This window comes from Ischnura elegans, chromosome 4 (assembly GCF_921293095.1).
Source record: "Ischnura elegans chromosome 4, ioIscEleg1.1, whole genome shotgun sequence".
In the NCBI taxonomy this organism is placed as follows: Eukaryota; Metazoa; Arthropoda; class Insecta; order Odonata; family Coenagrionidae; genus Ischnura; species Ischnura elegans.
Genome location: NC_060249.1, coordinates 107,710,931 through 107,733,305, shown reverse-complemented (window position 1 = coordinate 107,733,305; position 22,375 = coordinate 107,710,931). Strand labels below are relative to the sequence as shown.

The following is a 22,375-nucleotide window of genomic DNA, read 5'->3' as shown; positions in this document are numbered from 1 at the left end:
TGAAGTGTTAAGGCTGGTTACGATACATTAACACGGACGGGTTAATGTCTAAATGTATTAACACGAGAATGAACGCCAAAATTCACCATGTAACCACCCAATTTGTGCGAATACATAAACAGAAAATAGAACCTGTTCTAATTTGGCTCATGCATTTGTATATGTTCCGTTCCGGTCCACCAAAATCATTCACCCAAACATACATGAACTTGTATGAGTAAATTTACCATGTAACCAGGCCTTTAGGGTCCTTGCACACAAGGCCACTTATTGTTATTATAGCACTTCCAATTGCTGTAGATTCAAATGATTATTAGCATTGCCACCCCATGAGAGTGTTGGATAGTTAAAGCTGATAGAACTTCTGAAGAGTGTGATTAGTGCATGTTATTTAATGAGGTTGTCTTGGATTGTATTCGTCATTGCCTTCAATCGTTCTTTGGCAAATTATTATACAGCTTAAACTTTCAGGAGAATCTGAGGAAAGGTGCATATCAATATGTAGAACTCTTCCATGTATCGCCAATTCTATTATTTACCTCTATCTAGTGAGAAAAAGGTTCACAGGATAGTTATTTTTTAGCCTCATTCATCAGTAGCCAGAGAAAGCTGCTAGGTATACATTCAACATAAATACCAGGCACCATGGGTTATTCACAAAATATTTTATTTCCAAGAACTTCTAGCCAAAAAATCAGATATATGAGATGCTACTCATTTTCATCTAAATTTCCCTTTGTAATCGTTAAACTCTGCGATACTCATCTAATTTTCCACAATGGTTTCAATTTAATTTGAAATCGCGCCTTGATGTGAGCGCTATCTTCTTTGTTAAATTTCCTTCGTAAATAGAAACAGTTGTGAATCGTTATACGACAGGCTGGTATTTTGTTACGTTTATCAGCTGACAGTTGTTGTGGTAAATATTTTCTGACTTTTTGTGTACGCTTAATAATTTCATGTTTCGCCATAAATAAGGATAATTATTTCACTGTTCCCTTGAAATTTCATTGCATTCAATATTGACCTGGTCTTTTATTACGTGCTTTATGTGTACAATGCTATCTTCTTTGATGACATGATTTATTGGACATATTTAAGCCTGTACCAACTCGAAGAAACAGGCGCAAGGTTTTGATTATGCTGTTTAAGCAAAGAAATAATTCTTTCGTAATAATTATCGTTAGAGTTATCAATTAGCAAGTGATATTTAAGCCTGTTAAAAAGCGAATTCTAATTCGACTGCTGTAAACTTCCAAGTGCCATTTCAGATAGAAAATGGGAAACGCTGGAAGTAATAGCCGAGATCGCCATAAATCAGGTGATGGCATGCCTCCATCATCTCCTGGAAAAGATGGGCAAGCCTTTATATTCGACAAAAAGCCCAATAAATTAGTTATCCAGAACTCAAACGAGGACGAAGAAGCCTACTACGCGGCAGGTCATGGACAGGTATCTTCATCATTTATATTTCAACATTTTACTATCCTTGGTTCCTTTAAGATGGCAAATGTCAAACTCGGCTGCTTTTATCTTTAAGATCTTATTGTAGTCTTTCCGTTGATCAGTGTAGTGATTATTGCTGTGGTAGTAGCCGTAAGTAACTGTAGCGTACACTTATTTAAGTTGGTATTCCAGGGGTTTTATCTCCATCATCGGTTTGGATCTGTATTAAATAGTCGCGTACGTCCAGTTCAGTCACCTTTGATATCAGATTTTATGCTTCTTGGCTTCTTACTACCGTGATGCTACTTTTAGTTCGTAAAGTCAATCGAACTTTTGTTGTCATATTTTATTCAGAAAGGAAATTTTCTGGTTATCTGTAGTGTTCAGTATCTTTTTTATCTTGTTCTCTACTATGCTGATTTCAATATTGTTGTGTGAGAGGAAACAGCATGTTGGCTCTCAAAATTTCGTTTTTCAGAAGAAGAATACTTATAATTATTTATTTTTAAACTGCTGCAAAGAATACCTATTTTTTATAATTTAAAAATTCCACTTATTTATTTCATATTTTAATTTAAAATGCGTTGTTAGGAGTGATTTCTTAATTGTATTGCTGCTATGTGGTTTGGATGTTTTGTGTATAACGGGGTGGTGCAAAATGAATTCGTTTCTGGTATGTTACGGTCTTTTGACTCAACACCCATTAAGATCTGCTCTGGGATTGGAATTACCCTCTTTTATATTTTTATGTGGCTGAATACTCTTTCAGCAAGAATTTGAACTTCAGATACATAGGTTAATTGTAATAAATTCCTCACTTTCTCCTCTCTATCCCCATTTCCTCTATCAATCAGGAGCCTGAATTTGGCGTACCACGTCAGAGAGCATCTACAGTGTCTGAAGGTACTAAGGTGAATGATAGAGTCCTGCCCACTGTATTCAAATGGGATGGTGGTGGGAAACAAGTCTACATCAGTGGTACCTTCTCAAATTGGAAAACACTACCAATGGTGAAGAGGTAAGGCGAACATCTTGTTTCTTTGAATTGACAGTACATACCCTCAACTTTAATTTACACAAGCTTACCTTACCCTGTTTCGTGTTGCATGTGATTCAAAGTTGCAACCTCCCTATTGGAAAAAATCAATGGGAAAAAATTCAATTGAAATGTTCCATTGAAAAGTGACAAATTTCAATGGAACAGTTCAATTGAAAAATTTTCAATGGAACAGTTCAAATGAAAATTTTTACAATGGAAAAAAATCCATTGAAATTTGTCACTTTTCAATGGAACAGTTCAATTGAAAAAATTACAAATACATTAATGCATCCAATATGGTAAACTTATTATAAGGTAGAATATACTTAACATCTAAATTTGACGAATCCCGAATAAATAAAACATGTGAACAAAAATTAAAGTTGAAATATTTTTAGAAGCAGTGTCATGAAAACTTTAATTGGGCTTTTCCACATCTTACATCACTTCTCACAATCATGAATAGTTATCGAAAATCTGTATAGTTTTGCCATGATTATCAGAACAACAACTATACCATGAGAGCCACATCTTTTACCAGTTCAAACAACGTTGAATAGTTGTCGAAAAGAAGACGTTTTTCCGCGATTAGCGATAACAACTTCACCAACAAATATCTCACACGTCTTTATCTAAGAAAGGCTTCTTTAAAATACTGATAAATATACTTCTGGTTTGACATGAAGCCAACATAACTTGTTTTTCACAACAGAAACATGTCACTCATGTTTATACAAGAACACGGGAATTTCACTTCACACAAACAAACCTGCGTGATACACACTATTCCGACAATGCTAGTAGTTTTTTGTCGGCGACGTAACGCACGTACGCATAATTAAGTTATATAAATATGCTTACATTTTAAACACAAACGTTAGTATAACCAGTCAAAAAACTGAAGGCAAACGATACGTTACTAAATGAACACACTACAGCACAACAATCACATCAAGACTTCCACTATATATCACGGAAGAAACACGCGAATGACCTAAAACAACGCTGTGGGGATCAAGCACAGGTTAAATAACAACGATACTAAATAGTCTTTTCTCCACAAGCAAAAAATTAACCAGAACTGACCACAACCCAGTCCATGAACATGCATGTTCATAACCCAGTCAACCATATGCACGTAAACATATGAATAACGGTATAACGGTATTTTTGATTTCAATTGAGTATTTGAGATTTCAATGGAGTATTTGAAATTTCAATAGGATATTTGGGAATTCCATTGAAAATTTGAGAATCCAATGGAATACTTGAAAATTCAATAGTATCTTTTCTTCGAATTCCATTGAATTTCCTAATATTCAATGGAATATTCGTATTTTCAGTTGTAAATTTGAAAATCCAATGGAATTTTTGGATATTCCATTGAAAACAAGGAAATTCCATTGAAAATTGGCATTTTCAATTGATTTCAATTGGAATTTTCAATGGAATCGGCTGATTTTTTCCAATAGGGCTTACTGTGATGTGGTGTTAGTCTTTAAGATTTATGTTTGAAAATGCAGTATCTTTCTTGTTAAGAGTGCTGTAATGGTGTCCGCGTATAAAAATTATTCTGAGATATTGAATGGATGCTTAGGAGTTTCATAGTTTTTCTGAGAAACTTATTTCAGCCTTCTTGTTGTGAAATGTCTTCTGGTCCCAGAGTATTGATGTTTTCTGCACATCTCTCAGCTCTTTTTTCATACCTAAGACCCTAGGTGCCCTCTGAAACTATCACCTCCCTACTTCCATTGCTGGTATTGTTTTGCACCTTGAATTATGCATCTGCCATTGGCTATAGAGTTGCATGTAACGGTTATGATGCATGTTTTGTATGTAAGAACCCATGTTTGAAAATTCCAAGCACATATCAGGGACTATCATTTTTATGCAAAATGAACATGGTTAAAGTTGGATTCTGCTCAGCCAAAATTGATTCTCGCCTGTATTTTAGATTGAATAGCTTTGTAACCATCAAGGACATTAATGTATAGTCTGACTCATTCACATATACTTTTCATAAAGGATTTTTCTGTTCAATTTGGCAGTTCTCCTCTCAATACTCGTTACTCGTTCATGCCAAATGCCATCTATAGCCAACAAGCATTTTCATAAACAAAAGATTTAAGATCCCCTATGCCAATGTGAATTTTTCAATGCAAATTCAGTCCTCATTTATGATCTTCCTCAAGACAGGTAGCCACTGTTAACTGATTGAATAGTCAATGATATTTGCAAAGAAAAAAAGTGTTGCATTTTTTAATACTTTGAAATTAATTATTTGTTTTATTCTGAGCCTAAGCAATTTTGAGATGAAATTTTAGTGTTTTTATGTATTAACTGACTTCTTTTGTGAAAATATTTGTACCTTGTGTTTTAGTATTTGGTGAAAAATTTGTGATAAGAAATATTGTTACTTTTCTATTATCAATGCTAGAAGTCCATTTAAAATTCTAAAATGCTTAATCATACATTAACTATTCTTATATGCATGTAAGTTATTAAAAATCGTAAGCAATATTTGATTGTGGACTCATGCTAAGAAAAGGTTGAAGGGTCGAGTCCAGTGGCCAGGGTAATGGTCAGTTGCCCTGTTGAGTTGGGTCCGAAATCAGAGGAATGAGAATGCCTAGGTATGTAACTCCCCCCAAAAAATGAGCTCTATAGAGAGAGGTGTAAAATATTCTCATGTCACTCATTCTCATGTCTCCTAATTTGAAGGGTAGTGAGTTTCGTTGACAACCACCATTTCATTGGCTGGCTTCCTGCACTGTTCAATTGAAAAAATTTATAAAACATTTTTGAACACTGTAAAATGTTATCTGCTAACATCTTCTCCTGTTCAACAGAAAACACTTTTCTGCAATCATAATTGGGTCTAAACTTCAGTTCTCCCAGTTCACCATCATGCATTTTTGACTTACGTACATATCTGAAAAGAGTTGGATACCTTTCATTTTAGCAGCTGCACGAGTACTCATTCCGCTCTGGACAAGTTTGACAGCTTCTTTCGTCGAATCTCCAGAAAATGAAGCAATTTTCGTAGTTCTTTTGTAATTACAAACCATTCTTCACATCTTAAAAAAAAAAAAATTTAGGTCTCAAAGGTCTTAGCAAGGACATGAATATACTTCACAAGTTAAAATTATGTACTAAAACAAGTAACAGTTTTGCAATAATAGTACATTTTAAAATCTCATGGGGCAGAGTGAAACGTTTCACTGTGCCCCAATGATTCATGTTTCAATGTGCCTCTCATGGCAGAGTTACAAAAACCACGTTTTCACACAAAAACTAACTGATGAACGTTAATGTCACTTACCTGTGTCTATACTCCAGATAATGTTATTTTCAAAAATATAACACATTACTCTGTAAACGAAAGTAAAATTTTGCAATGCCGATCATTAAAAAGCGTCAAAAATTTACTTTTAACCTGGAAAAACAAACATTCTGATCTAACGTGACTCTATACAATGGCAGCCAGTCTGAAACTAAATCAACAGCAGGTAGTGCACTCACACTTAAGTCGCTAAAAGTGCCACTGGTCAGATACAAATATTTTGTGGCGGATTTAGAGATGGGGACACTGGGGCACCTGCCTTCCCCCAGACTCTTAAAAAAATAGACAAAATTTTTTACGAGGATATCATTACTTTCGTTTTGTTTTTTGTACATATTACAGAGCCTTGATCATTTAATTTCATAGTAATAACTTTCATATTAAAATTAAGAGAATATTTCGTAAAGTAATTGTTGTATCTTGTTTTTAATCTCAAGCATGAGAAGATTATTTGCCTGTTCCCTTATGCCCCTCCCCTCCGGAAAAAATCCTCCCCTACCAAGTTCCATTAAGATACTAGTCGGTCAGTGCCTTGTTGTGGTTGAACTGGCATAGAATGAATCATATTATCTTATATTTTATTTTTAATTTAATGGCAATATAATACATAAAAATCATTTTCTTGTTTTTATTCAGCCACGGAGATTTTGTGACAATTATCGACCTTCCAGAAGGAGAACATCAATACAAATTTTTTGTGGATGGAGAGTGGAGGCATGATCCTGGTGTGGTAAGCTATAATTTATATGTTAATTCAACAACTGTATTCTAACAGGCATCTTCTACGTAATGTATTTAAATTTAGTGTTGTCAACATCATGTCACAAATTTTCAGTTATGTAGTACATACCGTATTTCTCTGAATATAGTCCCCCTGTGAATGTAGTCCCCCCCTGATTTTGAGGTTTCAGTTTTGGGAAAATATTTAAAAAATGCGTTTGAATATATACCCCCACTTTTACCACGTGGGGATTTTTGGAAAAAAAGAGGGACTACATTCAGATAAATACGGTATGTAGTTTATTCTCTAAAAAGTTTTATATTATATTTGCATTCAAAGAGGTATTTCTTACGTTGGAGCAGTTTTTTTAAACATAACTACATGTTTAACTTTTTAGGAACATGTTTTCATTGTTTTGAATCATTCATTTTTTTTAATCGAATCGTGGAATAATTTCAAATCAAACCTCAAAGAAAGCTATCCATACTATCACCTAGCCCTACCAATTAGTTGGGGGCATACATTGTCTGATATTAATTTATTTTGATTCATGGTAGAACATAGAATTGCATGCATATTACGAACTGATTCCTAAATTCAAAGATAAATTTCAGAAGTATATTATTATATTTCATGGCATTAGGAAATAGGTTAGTATGAATTGTGTCGATACTTTACTATTGCATTATCTTGCCGTGGTTGCAGAACCCATAAATTCGTAGTTAATCATACTGGAGTAAAGGACCGTCTTGTAGAAAATCTAATGCAATTGATTATTAATTAATATTCACCAATTGGGTTATTTTAATCCTTGTGAGCTCCTAGTAACTACGTCTGAATGATTATTAATAACTAATTTTCAGTAATTATTTGAAGGGAGGAAGTGGAGAGGGAATTTAAAAACTAAATTTCTTAATATGCTCAGTCTACAATAATTCACCAAAAACTTGTTCTCCACATTTATTGCAAAAGATAATCGATGCTACTTCATGAAACTTCCAGAGGACTGATGTGTAAAATATTTTCATCACACGTTTGAACTGGGTATAATCTATTATGCAATACCATAAATATTCTTTTCTTATTAGTCTACATCTCTTATATCCTCAACATTTTTATTCATGTGTATCGTGAAATCCATTTTTTAATTCTAACCCAGGCATTAGGGTGTTCCTTAGATAGGAAAAATAAATTTATTTTTCGATATAATCATTGCTCTCACAACCAAAATTTTTTCATTTGGGTCCATTGAAAGCATAAAACTTTATCTCATCTGGGTTTTATGGCCATAAGTCACATTGAACGCCTAATTTAAATGGGAATGGAATTATAATGGAAAATTAGGAGTGATTGAGTATTTTTGTCTTAAGTAAGAGTAAGAGTTAGTTATGTATTGATAATTTCTAACTCAGTTTTCATGATAATAATAATAATACAGTAAAACCTCTATGTAGTGAACCTCTTTACATCATAAACCTCCATACATCATACCATCCCTACAGTCCCGTCAGATTTACATGTAAATTTATAGGCAAACCTCTTTGTAGTGAACCTCTTTATATCGTAAAACCTCCACTTATCATACCAAGGAGATACCCCCGAGACGGCCTAACTACCTCTTCAAATCAAACCGAGACAACTAGACACCATTAATGCAGCCGCGATTATGTACATGGAATGGCATTTTCAGTGATAAATGTTTCACCCTTATCATTAGTTGTGGCAATTTTATTCCATATGAGAACATACCTAACAGTAAATAAGAACAAAGGTATATAACTATCCTAATCATTTTAAATGACTGTTGAATTAAGAGATCTCATAATTTTCTCTCAAATCGTAGTAAAAATCATGTGATAGCGCTCGCTTTCTGTAATTATTATGTATATAGGTAATAAATACCCCCTATGAAAAAATTGTATAAATCTGTTTCAAATTTTTATACATTGTCATGGCAATGTATAAGAATGTTTAAAAATTTGAAAGTTTTATACAATTTTTTCATAGGGGTATATGTTCACTAATCCATGCATGTTTGTTTAAACACATACATATAATAGTTTTATAGACAGTAGTGCCTTTCATTTCTGAATGATATTAAAAAATGGTGCGTATCACTAAAACCTCTCTATAGTGAACCTCCATACATCAAAATGCCCAAATTTTGGTCCCCACCGTTACGATATAAAGAGGTTTTACTGTAATAATAATTTATTAATTTGCCAGACGACAAGTATTGTACATACATTGTATATGGCACGTCATGAATACAAAATCAAGTTATATACAAAATTGCAGTTTAAATACAAAGGCAGTTACAAAGATAAATATTCATCAACTGAGTAGAAACAATTGGATAATAAAAAGTTTTTACACTTAGTTTTGAAGGTCGGCAAACTCATGGGAGCTTTTAGGTTCTTCGGAAGCTTGTTATAAAGCCTTAGAGTCATTGTTTTAAAGCCACAGATAGCTTTCTTAGTACGTACAAATGGGATATGCAAGTCTCCCTGCTGCCTAGTACCCTGGTTATGAATATCCGAGTTTTGCGCAAAGTCCTTAAAGTTTGACTTGGCATATAATAAAACAGAAAGTATGTAGACACAGGGAATGGGTAGCACGCGGAGACATTTAAACAAAGGGCGACATGGGGTTCTACATGGTTTGTTTGCAATCAGACGTATAGCTCTTTTTTGGATTTTAAAAATGGTCACTGCATGGGGTGAAGAGCCCCAGTGTAGAATGGTGTATAGTAAATGGGGGTAGAATTCCCCATAGTAAATAATTAGAAGAACATCAATGGATACAGTGGATCTAATTGATCTGATTAGGAAACACTTAGAGCTAAGATGACCAGCTAGATTAGAGACAAGTTTTTCCCAGGAAAGATGCGCATCGATATTCATTCCCAGAAACATGGTGTCGTCAACCTGTGGAATACATGTTCCATTTAGGTCAACATTAAGCAAACTAGGGGTTTTGTTGAAATTAGAGAAGTAAATAAGTTGGGATTTTGTGACATTGAGATTAAGACAATTCAATTTACACCAAGTAAGAACCTGATCGGAGACAAAGTTGGCTGCTGTATGTAACCCTTTGACAGTTGAGGACGTTATAATAAAATTGGCATCATCAGCATATAATACTGGATGAATACCAGTTGCAGAGGATACAAAGTTGGTGAGGTCATTTATGTATAATAAAAATAGAATTGGGCCAAGAATAGATCCTTGAGGAACACCTTGGGTCAGAAATTTCGGAAGAGAATTGAACTTATGACCATTCGACACCACTGAGACAATTTGAGATCTATTGGAGAGGTATGATTCTACCCAGTGATAGGGAATACCTCTTATGCCAAAAGAGGGTAACTTATTCAGCAAGATACGGTGGTTGACACTGTCGAAAGCCTTGGAGAAGTCATAAAATATGCCAAGTACTTCCGTTTTGCGGTCTAGTGCTGTTAAAATTTTGTCGACTACCTGGGCAATAGCATGACTGGTAGATCTGTACTTACGGAAGCCATATTGAAAAGGTGATAGGAAGTTGTTTGACTCTAAATAAGAGGTCAGTCTTCTATAAGCAAATTCTTCGATAATAGGATGACTTGTTGTAGTTCACTGCAGCAGTGGCTTAACTAGGAATATGCTTTTTGGGGGGGGGGGGGAATGGGATGGCCTGGGGAGGCAACCCTCCCCCCTAGGTCCAGGAAAATCTTTGAAAAATGACATGCCTGGAAATTCACTTTACATCATTTTGGCACTAAAACTTCAAGCAGATGCAGTTATTATATGTCAAAAGTATAGACCATAGTTATAAATAAATTTTTTATTTCTCTGAGGCTTTGGGAGGGGGTCCCTATGTCCCTGTTGTTACCTATGTTCCTCAAAACGGCACTACAAAATTTGTTTTTTTTTCTGGAATAGTAACAACAGTGGAAAAGAGTTTTTAAATCTTTCTTTAGATGTGTTATTAAAATATTTTACTTATCTGTATGCTATGTGGTATGTAAAATACTTTATAATGGTTAAAAATATTGTAGGAGATTCTTGAAAGAAACTCCTATCCATCTATAGGTGAAAAAATGAATCTCTTCATGGTTGTCTATGCTATATTTTCTGAATTATATGTATTAATTAGGTACTTCTATTTCATTGAAAATGTATATTTTGAAAACCAAGAAAATAATATGAACTTAAAGATTTAGAACTGTAGACATTACAAAATACATTCACTATTGGAACTCCCATTCATTTTTTTCACCTGTAGATTCTTTTTATTAAACTATGATATCGTTAAAAACGACATCAGCTTAAGTTTTTTTTATCATGATGATAATATACACAATGATTCTGATGAACTCTATGTTTAGTGCATTTTATTTTTTTAAGTTACTACTGTCATCATGAACCCATAATTCAAGGTTTTCATAGCTTTACAACTCATCCGTCTTTGCATCCACTAAAACCACTACAGTTCACTCCCCATTATCCGTGCTAATAATGGGAAGGGACGGCACCAATAATCGTAAAACACGGATTACCCAAACTTTCACTTAAATGTCTTGCAATGTTCATAATTTACCTAAAACAAACAATATATTATTATTTATGCAATTATTCTGTTATTTTAGAGTGTTTATCGGACTCAATGAGAGCTTTCTTCGCTAGTTTGCGATCTTTTTAACGGTGATAACATGGTTGTATTCGTATTATTAATACTCCGTGTGAGGCCTGTTTTCTAAAACCACACATCCGTGGCTGCGTGATCACAGATACAGAAAAGTGGTATGCACAAATGGGTCTAAACCACTGATCGATGTCAGAAACTACACTGTCAGGCATCATCCTACATAGTCGCATTTTGCTCAAGTTGCGCGGGGTGCAACTGCTGCGGGATGTGTATCCGTGATCAAGGAGCACGGTCGCGCACTGTGAAGCTTGGAAAACAAACATGGTAACATACTCCCATGAATGTAGCTTGTGCGTGATGGCTTCCATTTTACAAAGGGGATTCTTACGGAAATAATAAGCCCGGTGTATCCTAGCATTAATGCAGTAATCCCGATGATTTTGCATCCGATTTTATTTTTGTTTTAATAAAGATTGCAGAAAAAATTGAGCAAGAGTGAAAATCATGATTGGATAATCCGCAACCCAGATAAACCACAGTCAGATAATCTAGAGTCTGCTGTATTTGATTGATATTTTATTGCAACGAGCAGAAAATATTATTCTTCAGTTATTCTTGAAAAGTTTTCCTAAGTTTTAAACATAGACAACATTTTAGCGAGAAATAATTTTCATTTTTAATCTCCTGTGGCCCAATAAATTTGACACATCAAATGCAAATCCTCCTCCCCTTTTTTCGTATCCATCCATTATTTTTGTCGAAGCATTACTGAGAATCCTATTTCTGCCCATAATTGATTCTAATTGCAGTACTGAGATTTAGTATTCATGTAGTTACTTATGACATTTCTCCAATTTGTGATTCTCAGAGATGTGACTCTTTAAGTATGTACTTACGTCACAACTAGGAAGATATTTATAAACTGTTGTAACAATGTATGGAAGAAGCTCATTGAATACTATTGTATAGGAAATTTACGTTGATTTGAATTTTTGATTTATTGCAATTTGAATGATCTGAATTCTTCTATAGATCTTTTTCTATTAATCCGCTATATATTACATTTGAGAGTTGGTGTTCATTTCTATTCCAGATATGTCCTTATCAGTCTAAAAGTTATGTGATACAGAGTTCATTTTCTGATCTTTGTTAATGAGATCCTTTCCAGTGATGATATGAATCTTCTATTAGTAGCCTCCATTGCAGTGTTCTGCGACCAAACTACTTAAAAATCACTGTATGTTGACAGTGCTCTATAGATGCATTCAACATGCTTGTTTTATTTAAAATAATACAGTCTTGCTATTCACAGTAAACTATTTTACTGGCCGTTACTTTTATCTCCCAAACAGCATGAAAAAATGTTACATCACTTTTATTTTCTTTGGCTACTTTTTCTTAGTTTTCCATTCTTTTGTTCACACTTCTCATTTAAATATAAATTCATTGGGACAGTTTCAGTTATAACATGCGGGAATAGCTACCCAAATACATTTAAGTATCAAGTGACTTACAGAACTACTGACGGCTACATCAGCGACTCCTAGAGGCAGTCCTAAGGATGATTCAACCCAGAAAATTTGGGCATGGTTTTCACAGTATTTTCCGTTCAATTTGGCGGGAATTTGTCGATCTCAATAGAATTTTTCATCGTCGTGCTTTTAGAGGCATTGTGATCAAATTTGGGGGTGAGAGCTAAAAAATGTTAAAGTTGAAAGTAATGGACACCTTCATAGCCATGAAGCATGTAAGACTACATGAGCTCTCATCAAATGCCTACCTAGAATGAGAAAAAGTAGAAATGAATAATGCCGATTGTATTTACTAATGCATCGGCACTATAAGTTTACTAGAGTTTTAATGTAAAAATAATTTAGTGCATTAGTTTGGTTAACTGATTTATCAAGCTTGGATGTACTATTTCCTGGAGAAGAAAATTGGTGGACCAAAAAGCTACAATATGCATTTTGATCACATTAGCTTCACCCACACTATACACTTCACTAAAAAACTTATATATTGTTGCATGTAAACTTCCCACTGTTTTATCAAGCATGGATACTTGTTCGTTATTAATTACTATGTATAATTTGGGATATAAATTAAGTGACAATTAAATTTTTTGTAATTACATGAAATTTTAAAATTGTTTTCTTGTGTTTCCTTATTCATTTGAGACAAAGTGAGTGTATTATAGAATATGTTGTTACATATTTTCATAAAAATCTGTTTTTTTTTCAATTAAAAATGATTGCAAAAGTTGCAACCAATTAAATTAAGTTTTAACTTAGCATAATTTGTTTTAATTTTTCAGGCCCTCATAGATAATGGAATGGGTTCCAAAAATAACTTGGTATCTGTCAATAAAACAGATTTTGAAGTGTTTATGGCCCTTGCCAAGGACAGTGAAAGTTCAGGGAGCAATCAGCAACGTGAGTAAATAAGGTTTAATTACCTGGAATTGAGATTGTTCTTTGTCATCACTAATTTTTTGCATTCTTATGATGATTACAACTCTACATGAGAAAAAGTTCCTTCCAATGTCAAATCCTACGTATGTTCCAAATGTACTCAAGTAGGTCTTCCAGTACTCAGATAAGCGTTCTCAGTGCGTAGTAGTATACCCATGTAGTTGTTTGGTTTCTTGAGTACCCAGACAAGCAGAAAAATATCTCTCAACCTGAGGTGATCTGAAAACCTTAGTGAATTGTTGATAATGTTGATGACTACAACCATAGAGTAAGTATATTCTAGAAGGCTCACGGCATAAGCAGAAATGGTAGCGAGAGTTTTAATTCTCAAACAGCAGATAGATGGCCCCAGGGTGGCGAGCAAGAGGCGATAGAGTCAGCGTTTAAGGTCGTTACCTGTCCCTCGCATCTCTCCTTTCCTTCCCTCCATTCCCTCTTCCTACCTCTCCATCAGTCTCACAAGCATCGAAGGAAGGGAAGGCGATGTTTGCATCAGGCTGATAGAATAGTCTCACTCCTCCCAGCAAGCGGTATTAGGACAATAGGCTGGGTCCTATAGGAGGGATTTCTTTCTCGCCTGGTGAGCTACGTCTTCCACGAATCCTTCCCTCTTCTCTCAGCTTGGCTTTCCCCATTACTACTGAAAATAGTTTTACAACATGCAGCTGTGAATAAGTGTTTAAACTGTCTCATGCACTTCAAAGATTGCTGTCCGAAAGCCAAGCAGGAGAAAGAAGGGGTTTTCAGGGGGGTTCCGTGCCCGATTAATACATATATTCGCAAAACTAAACGGATAGTCTACCAGTTAGATAGAGTTACGGAAGTATTCACTCCACCACCACAGATTTTCATGAAATTGCGAGAGGAGATATGCTCAAATATCGAATGGACGTTGGAGGGGTTTTACATTTAATGTATATGTAATAGTATGCAAGACAGAATGATTCCTTTGACGAAGTACGGTGCTGAAGCATTTTCAAATTTGAGAGATAATATCGCCGATGGTCTTTTGTCGGAAGAAATGATATTGAGCCACTTTTTGAAACTTTCTGCATTGCATTTAATAAGGCAAGGAAATATTACCTGTGAATTAGTTCCATACTGAAAATTAGATGCGAAAGCGGAGACGCATTTATGATATTAGGAGTTTTTGGTTTGGAGTTTCATATTTCAGGAATAAAGGACATATAAAAAGTAAAAGTTTGCGAACAACAACATGCAAAAAATATACAAAAGAATTCACATTCATTTAAATAAAAGCTGCTAGCAATTTTCCACAACATTTTAATGCGTACGACGCGTTTCGGATCACTTAGCTATCATCTGGTACAAGACACTATCTTATATGTAAACATCACCTTTTTACCTTTGAAAAAGGGATGGGGGAGTATTTGACGTGTTTCCCCAGAAGGGGTTGGAAACAGGCATACAGAGTGGAGACAGTGAGAAAAGATACCAGTGAAGAGGTACAGGAAATCCAAGGTGGGAAGAGGACTCTAGACTTAACTGTAGAATAACGGGGGGATTGAGAGAAGTAAAAGAGGGTAGGGTAAAAAGAGAGGCGGCGTGTCATTAGAAATGGAGAGATGGGAATAAGTAGCAAAGCAGGAAAGAGGCGGGGGAGAGGATTAGCCGAAGTGTAGCTGAGAAAGGAGTGAGAATTAGTAGGGGTTCCGGGAAGGGAATGCAGGCGGAAGAAAATGGTCAACACAATACGGAGAGAGGGTGGGCGGACAGAAAAACCCTGTGGAGGTTGGGGTCAGTTTAGGAGTGGGTGAAGAAAGAATTTGACCATTTGTTTTCGGGAAGGGGATCCTAAGGATAGGAGATTGGGTGACAAACTCTAGCTTATTCATGAGAATATTTGTATCAATTTGTACTATTTCAAATTACTAGTAGTAGCATGCTATCAGCAGACCAAGAGACAGAGGAGGAAGAAGATGACAGCTCAAGTGGTTCATCATTTCTCTCGGATAACACAGTGGAAGTTAAAGAAGATGTTTTAACTTTGGAACATTGCTCAATAGTTCACTTCGCTGGATATCTCCTTAAGAGACTTGGTGAAAAGTGGATGCATCAACTGCAAGAAAAATTTTTCTGGGAAGAAAAAAAATTGAGGACAGGTGTCAAATATTAATCATGGAAAGAACATTATATTCATATCCCGACTGCAAGAATTTAAGCAATGAGTGAACCCAGGCCCAGTTGCAGCCGCTATTTGTTTTACTTTTCAGAATCTCAACTGAATGTAAACCGACTCACGCTCAAAAAAAAACTTTTCTCAAACGACAAAATCTGTATTTCCTTTTTATTGACGAGACGGCGATTATCACAACTATGGTCAAAATAAAGTCTCAAAGAAAGACAAAATCACACATAAGATGATCCCCGCTCCCATACGTAAGACCCGAAGTCCATTTTCATTTTCCACGTGGTAACAGAAGGGGCCATTACTCATCCCGTTATTATGCAAACAAATTGAGGTCAACGACCATCCCTATTCCCAAAAATATAATGCTACTGCCGATGCATACCTCTTGTCTTCGTTTGCAGCGGCACGCTTCAGAATTGATTACCAATACTTTTAAAGCTTCAGTTACCAACTGTGGTGAAAAGGCTATGATCATTAGTGGCAAGCAAACAGTGCATTGTTTTTCAGTGAAGGGATCCAATCTCACATTCCTATTTTATTGTAATATTTCGGCACTTAATGTTGTAAATAACATTTACACTTCACCAAAGTGAGGTAATTCCTAACTGAAGTTCTGAAGCACACTACGCAAAATGTATTTCATTCGATATGTTGATCGTTAAACGAAGCGATGAACATCAGTAGGATTTATATTGTCTCCTGAAGCGAAAAAATCTCCCCTCACGGAAATCTCTTCCTCGTCAGAAGAACAGCCTCACCTCACCAACCTATCTAACCCTAATGGCAAAACCGTCTCCTTGAGAGGTGGGAGCTTTCAGCGCAGACTCAGGCCAGTAAGGGAAGCCTGACGAGGTGCGGCCATTAAAAATTCATAACTCCTGTTGTAATCGAGATAAAGGTACAATTCTTTCACCAAAAATAAATTTATAGTTTTATCCAAATTTCATGTGCAGCATATATGGACCTATATCGTAAGATACGAAAGTTAGCAGGTGATTGATTTTTATCCTGCAAAAATTTCAGATTTTTGGTCCAAAGGATATATAAACAAACATAACAACGTTGAAACTGAGTTATGAACATATTAAAGTTTACCAGTATGGAAAAATTTGTTCAATAAACGTTTCCTGCAAGTTTCAACTTAATACTAAGAACAGTCTGCTGGCAAATGGATTAGGAATATAAACTTGGAAAAGTCAGTTACTAGACAAAATTCGAGGAAGTATTTTTATAACAATTGTTATAAACAAAATCGACTAACCATTGTCTCCACTAAACATAGCGACCCTTTTCTGCTTCAGAATATATTTTTAGACTTGCGGAACAAGCAAATTCAACAAACGTAAAAAATTGTTCCTCGCCATCTGATTAATTGTTTCAGAACTACATCGAAAACATATACGAATTTTGTATGTGCGGTGAGCCCTCTATATATACTTACTCTATGATACAACATAAATATGTATCTTGGTGAACACCATCTGCCTCCCTGTGTATTGGTGTACTGAAGTAATTGGGTGAATCATTCTCGTGCGTGTTTGGGTAATGTAGTATACACCTGAATACTTGAGTGCAACCTGAGTACTTGAAGAGGTGCATGTGGTATACTGCCAGAGTTCCACCAAAACAGTTTTTTCAAGGTCTCTTTCAAGATTTTCACCTACTCCCAGGTTGTTTCGTGCTCAACAGTTGTTTCTAGCTTCTATGTACATAATTTGTTTAGTTTCTTTCCAAGAATCTTTGCCCAGCTACTTGAACATTTCAGATTTTAGCGGTATCCGTTCTACTGCTTTTATAGTTAGATTTTTTTACTATTTTGTTGTTGTGAGTTGGAAACCTTCTTGCTTGGAAGTTTCACAGCTCTTGGCTTGAGTGAATTAGCAAATTATTAAGAGTTACATTTATCAGATTTTCAGGAGGTGAACTTATGTCGCCTCTGTCAAACAATTCATATGTATGAAAAATCCACAGAGAAAAAATCATTTGACTTGACCAGGATTCGAACCCGGATCCCTCTATTTTCAGCTGAGTGCTTTAGTCAGTTAAGCTACTGAGGTGTCATTTTTCCCTGTGGAAATTTATGGACTATATCAGACGAGGTGGTATGCAATATTTTAAATAATTCTTTTATTTTTTATAGGAGAGTATTCCCAAGAAATACCTGCTAATAAGCCGTGGGAGAAAAGTGGTCCTCCAATCCTTCCTCCTCATTTACTGCAAGTTATCCTAAATAAAGACACTCCATTGTCGGTAAGTTTCAAGGCTCTTCATTATCATTAAATGTTTTACGAAGATACTTATTTTAATTTGTCAAAACTCTTGATACCTGATGCCTAAAGGCAGTGCTGGCTAGTGACCTTTAGGGGCATTCCAAAATTCACCGTCAGTATGTAAAAGTGTTCCATAATCTGCCGGCTGTACCTCGCAGTAGCTGGTGATGTGACTCAATTAATGACTTTTTCTGCACCCGAACTACAACTTCTTTTAGTCATTGGGAATGAATTTAGCTTCTATCATGTTACCTTATGGCAATTGACAATGTTCTCATAAATTCTTACTCAAAAGTAACTACAGAAGTGCTATGGTAACTTCTCATAGGACAGTTGCAAGATGAAGGCTTATTATTTGTATATATTTTTCATCTTTACTGTATTTTATTTACTTTCATTGGATGTAAGTGTACTTTTACCATTAATGCTATCAGTTTCATGATTTATCCATATCTATTGTATTTGACACATACACCAGACTTCCTAAGTGCTGATCTTGTTATTATTTTTGTTTTTATATTCAGTGCTTGTAGTGACAGTGACAGAACTCACCCATGGTTTTGCTTTCTGCACTTCTCCCCCTCTCTATCACCCAAGCTGGTTAATAAAAAAACAGATTTGCCGTAATTACTTGACTCAATTATTTTATTCCCTTTGGGAACATAGAGCTGCAACAAAGAATCTCCTTCTTGTAAGGCTGTGGGCCATCTCCTTTCTTCCTCCCCAGGTCTATAATTAATTATTGGTGGTGGTGCTGTAATAATTACTGCTAATTTTAATGAAAAATTACAAGCTGTTTCCTTTTGCCAGTCTTATTAAAATTAGTTGGTGCTATATCATGCTGGCATTGACTAATTAGCATTATTGAATTGCTACCTTTTCCTTCTTTATCACTCTTAAATCCTTGACTGAACGAAAAGATATATTTCACCCTAATACTGCAGGATGATTTGGACCTCAAAAAAAAGTGTTAATACACCCACCCACCGGAATGAAATTCCAGAAAATACCTTTTGTTTATTAACTGGGAAAGTACCAAATCTGATTTAATTAATGCAGTCAGCTATGCTTTCCAAAATGGAAACGTTATTGAGGGATAGGTTTGTCATGGAAAGATGTCCTGTCTATCTCTTCTCGGTGGAGTTTCCAATAAAATTCAATCCTAATGACAACTTTTTTAGCCAAAAAGGCATGAAAATGTCATTCAGTATCTGGCTTGTAGCCGTATGTACTGAAATTAAATAAACGAGTATTTAAAAATTGTTGGGCTTCTTAAATTCCCTTTTTTAACTGCAGATTTGTTTGTGCATAGGAAATCATTAATTTTATGTGCTTCTTTGTTTCAGTGTGAGCCGACGCTACTACCTGAACCCAATCATGTAATGTTGAACCATCTTTATGCACTTTCCATTAAAGATGGGGTAATGGTACTCAGTGCCACCCACCGATATAGAAAGAAATATGTGACAACGCTTTTGTACAAACCAATATAAAATGTAGTTATTTGCTTCACAACTTGAAATGATTGTAAATGTTACCAAGGTAGAATTTTATGGATTCCAAGAGTTTTGTGAATAGTCAAAGCTCGAGTCAGGATTGGTATGTCAAAGATCTGGACTAATCACCGTGATTTCTCTGAGACTTACCAGCACATGTTAACTATGTTGTAAGCTAATGCAGTGCTTGACAATTTGTCTTTGTAATTAGGGTGAGGGTTCTCTCTGATAATTTCAATGGTGCTGAGGTATTGAATCCTGATTGATGCATTTTCTTGTTAGTATTTTATTCAATATCTGAATAGATGAGGTTCCTCATGTCAAGGAAATGTACTTATTGCTCCCTTTAATCTATTATATTTCTATAATAATGGAGTGAAGTGAAGGGATGTGCAATTATTTTCATTAACTACATGTTTAAGCACCCATGAAATCTTACCCTTTTTGCAAATGCAATTATGGATTTGAAATTGTCTCTTCAATTTGTGTAGCTAGTTGTTTTATTAAACCCATGATGTAATTTTAGGACAATTGATGAATAATGTAAATAAAGTTTACCATCCTTTATATAATTTTTTTAGATTTATTGAAGATTCTGTTTCTTGGAAATTTTTAGGTGCTCTCAAATTATGGACAAGTACCTTAGGAATTATGTTTCAAAAGCACACTTCCCTACGTATGTTCCATGCGGACTTGCAAGGGACATTTGGGAAGTATTCACAGCAGATTGAGCTATCAAGCCTATTAAGCACAGATATTCACTTCCAAGTTTCATGCTCGTCACCCATTTTCCTTCAAAGGGCCTTGTTATAGGTGTTTGGCAGGGACAGCACAGTTAGACAGCCTAAGCTTCCTCCCCATGGTCGTTTCTCATACCTATACCTCCATTCCCATACCACAGTTTTCCAGTCTCCCATCAATTACATAGATATTTCCTAATTATTTTTGTTATTCTTCCACCTCATCTAGTTTATCTCCTGGTTAACTTTATGGTTGCTTGTCACCTGAACTACCACAAGGTTGGCTGGTTGTACTTCAGTTTCTATCACAAGAATCCTTATTCCTGTCACTCTCGTACCCAGTTTTCTATTTAAAGCCAAAGCTGCCCCACAATAGTTTTTCTCATCCCTGACAAAAATAATGAGCAAATAAGAGACGATTTTCAAGAGGATTGCAAGGATTTTTCACTTTCAAAATCCTCTTCAAAACTCAAATGTAGACGACTCTACAGGTTATCCTAGAATTTTTGCATATTTGAAACCCTTGTTGTAATTCTTGCATTGAGAATATCTGTATCGCCTTAGGAGGCGGCACAACATAAAACGTCCAGCTAATCTCATAGAAAACTTTAGAATGCCTCCTTATGTTGCAATTGGCTCTCTAAAGAGGGTTTCTTTGAGGTTCACAAAATCTCTTCGATTTATAAGTATAAACTATCACAAACCTTTAGTATCTACAAAGTTTCGTCAGGGATTAACATCATACATCTCGCTGTACCCATCACTCCAATAGTCCCACATTCCCCTTCCATCTCACTTTAATTATGCCTACCCTCAAGGGTCAGGCCCCTTGGATGTGCTTCCAATTTTGAAACATGTTTTAAGGGAAAAGGTGGCTCGTAGGGTTTCCTACGCCCATACAACTATGTTTTAATATGACAACATTGTGTGGACTATGTACTTTAAATCCTTCATTGTAGCTCTTAAGGCCGGTTTAAAAGATACATTAACACGTATGAGTCTGTGTTGCGTGAACAATTTCCGTGGACCGGCAGGGAACATGGACCAATGCATGAACCAATTTAGAATAGGTTCTATTTTCCGTTTATGCATTCGCACAAGTTGTTTATAAGGTAAATTTTCGTGATCATAAATGTAGACATTAACTGGTAAGGGTTATGTACCGTGTAAACAGGCCTTTACTCTTGGATTTTATTGAAACGGTTAGCCTAGCTGGACGTATTATATTATTATTTTAGGAGACAAAAAAAGGTATTTATGACACCAGTGCAGTCACTGAGATCATTGTAATGCACTATTCTACTGGGATAGGATTGCTGCCCAAGGGAGAGGAGTATAAACTTGAGGAAAAACCTGAGTTAATCATGGTTTTTTTACCGAGTAAGACCAGTATGTTACTGATTGTATCATATGCAATGTATGATATCCAAATACATACCAATCATCTGAAATGCTGCTACAGATAAACCTCTTTCTACCGCGGAATTCTGACCTTAGACCCCTTAATTTCCCAGTATTCTCTTCCAAAACCTAATTAGACTCCCAAACACATTCACTTCATAGGAAGTATGCATCAAGATCTTTCACGATATTGGTCGTCACAAATCAACTCGTAAAATAAAACTAAATGCAATCCTCTACTTTCGAGGATATGTCCATCTACCTCACACTGATCACTTTTTTTTATTCCGTCTCTCTTCAATTACACGCCTCATCCTGGGCGTCTATTTTTGTTGTTGTTGGCGTCCCCGACATCCCGTTGACCGCTCATCTTTTGTTTTTGGACGCTCAATTCGTTGTTTTTACTTTTGCTTTTAGAAGCACTATGAATTTTATACATTATTCTGTAATACGTTTAAACATTAATTAATTCCATAAACTAAAATAATTGTTTATAATTTTGAGTTTTTTCACTCAATATTACACTTAAGTTGAATTACATATTTCAATATTTGAATATTTTATCGCTTATTTAAAGATATATTGAATGAAAATTTGGCAGAAAAACTTACATTTTAACTTTTAATCTTAATTTTTCACCTTCAATAAAAATTTTCTCTTGGAATTC

General features: G+C 35.3%; 1 protein-coding gene across 2 annotated transcripts; it reads left to right on the top strand.

Moving 5' to 3' along the window:
* Positions 1–834: 834 nt before the first annotated feature.
* On the top strand, positions 835–20,139 carry LOC124157873 (5'-AMP-activated protein kinase subunit beta-1). Of its 2 annotated transcripts, none has more exons than XM_046532935.1 (7): positions 835–919; positions 1,261–1,452; positions 2,301–2,464; positions 6,465–6,558; positions 13,493–13,610; positions 17,942–18,051; positions 19,418–20,139. In XM_046532935.1, exons 2-7 carry the CDS (start codon positions 1,279–1,281, stop codon positions 19,562–19,564), a joined length of 807 nt encoding a protein of 268 aa, XP_046388891.1. In that variant the 5' UTR covers positions 835–919; positions 1,261–1,278; the 3' UTR covers positions 19,565–20,139. The 2 variants fall into 2 exon arrangements, with proteins under 2 accessions (XP_046388891.1, XP_046388892.1); XM_046532936.1 differs by having other exon boundaries at positions 876–919; positions 1,272–1,452.
* Positions 20,140–22,375: the final 2,236 nt, after the last annotated feature.

Coding starts and splice junctions, on each gene's coding strand:
- LOC124157873 (XM_046532935.1), top strand. CDS start 1,279: ATGGGAAACGCTGGAAGTAATAGCCGAGATCGCCATAAATCAGGTGAT. Junction 1,453..2,300: donor ACGCGGCAGGTCATGGACAG/GTATCTTCATCA, acceptor TCTATCAATCAG/GAGCCTGAATTTGGCGTACC. Junction 2,465..6,464: donor ACACTACCAATGGTGAAGAG/GTAAGGCGAACA, acceptor GTTTTTATTCAG/CCACGGAGATTTTGTGACAA.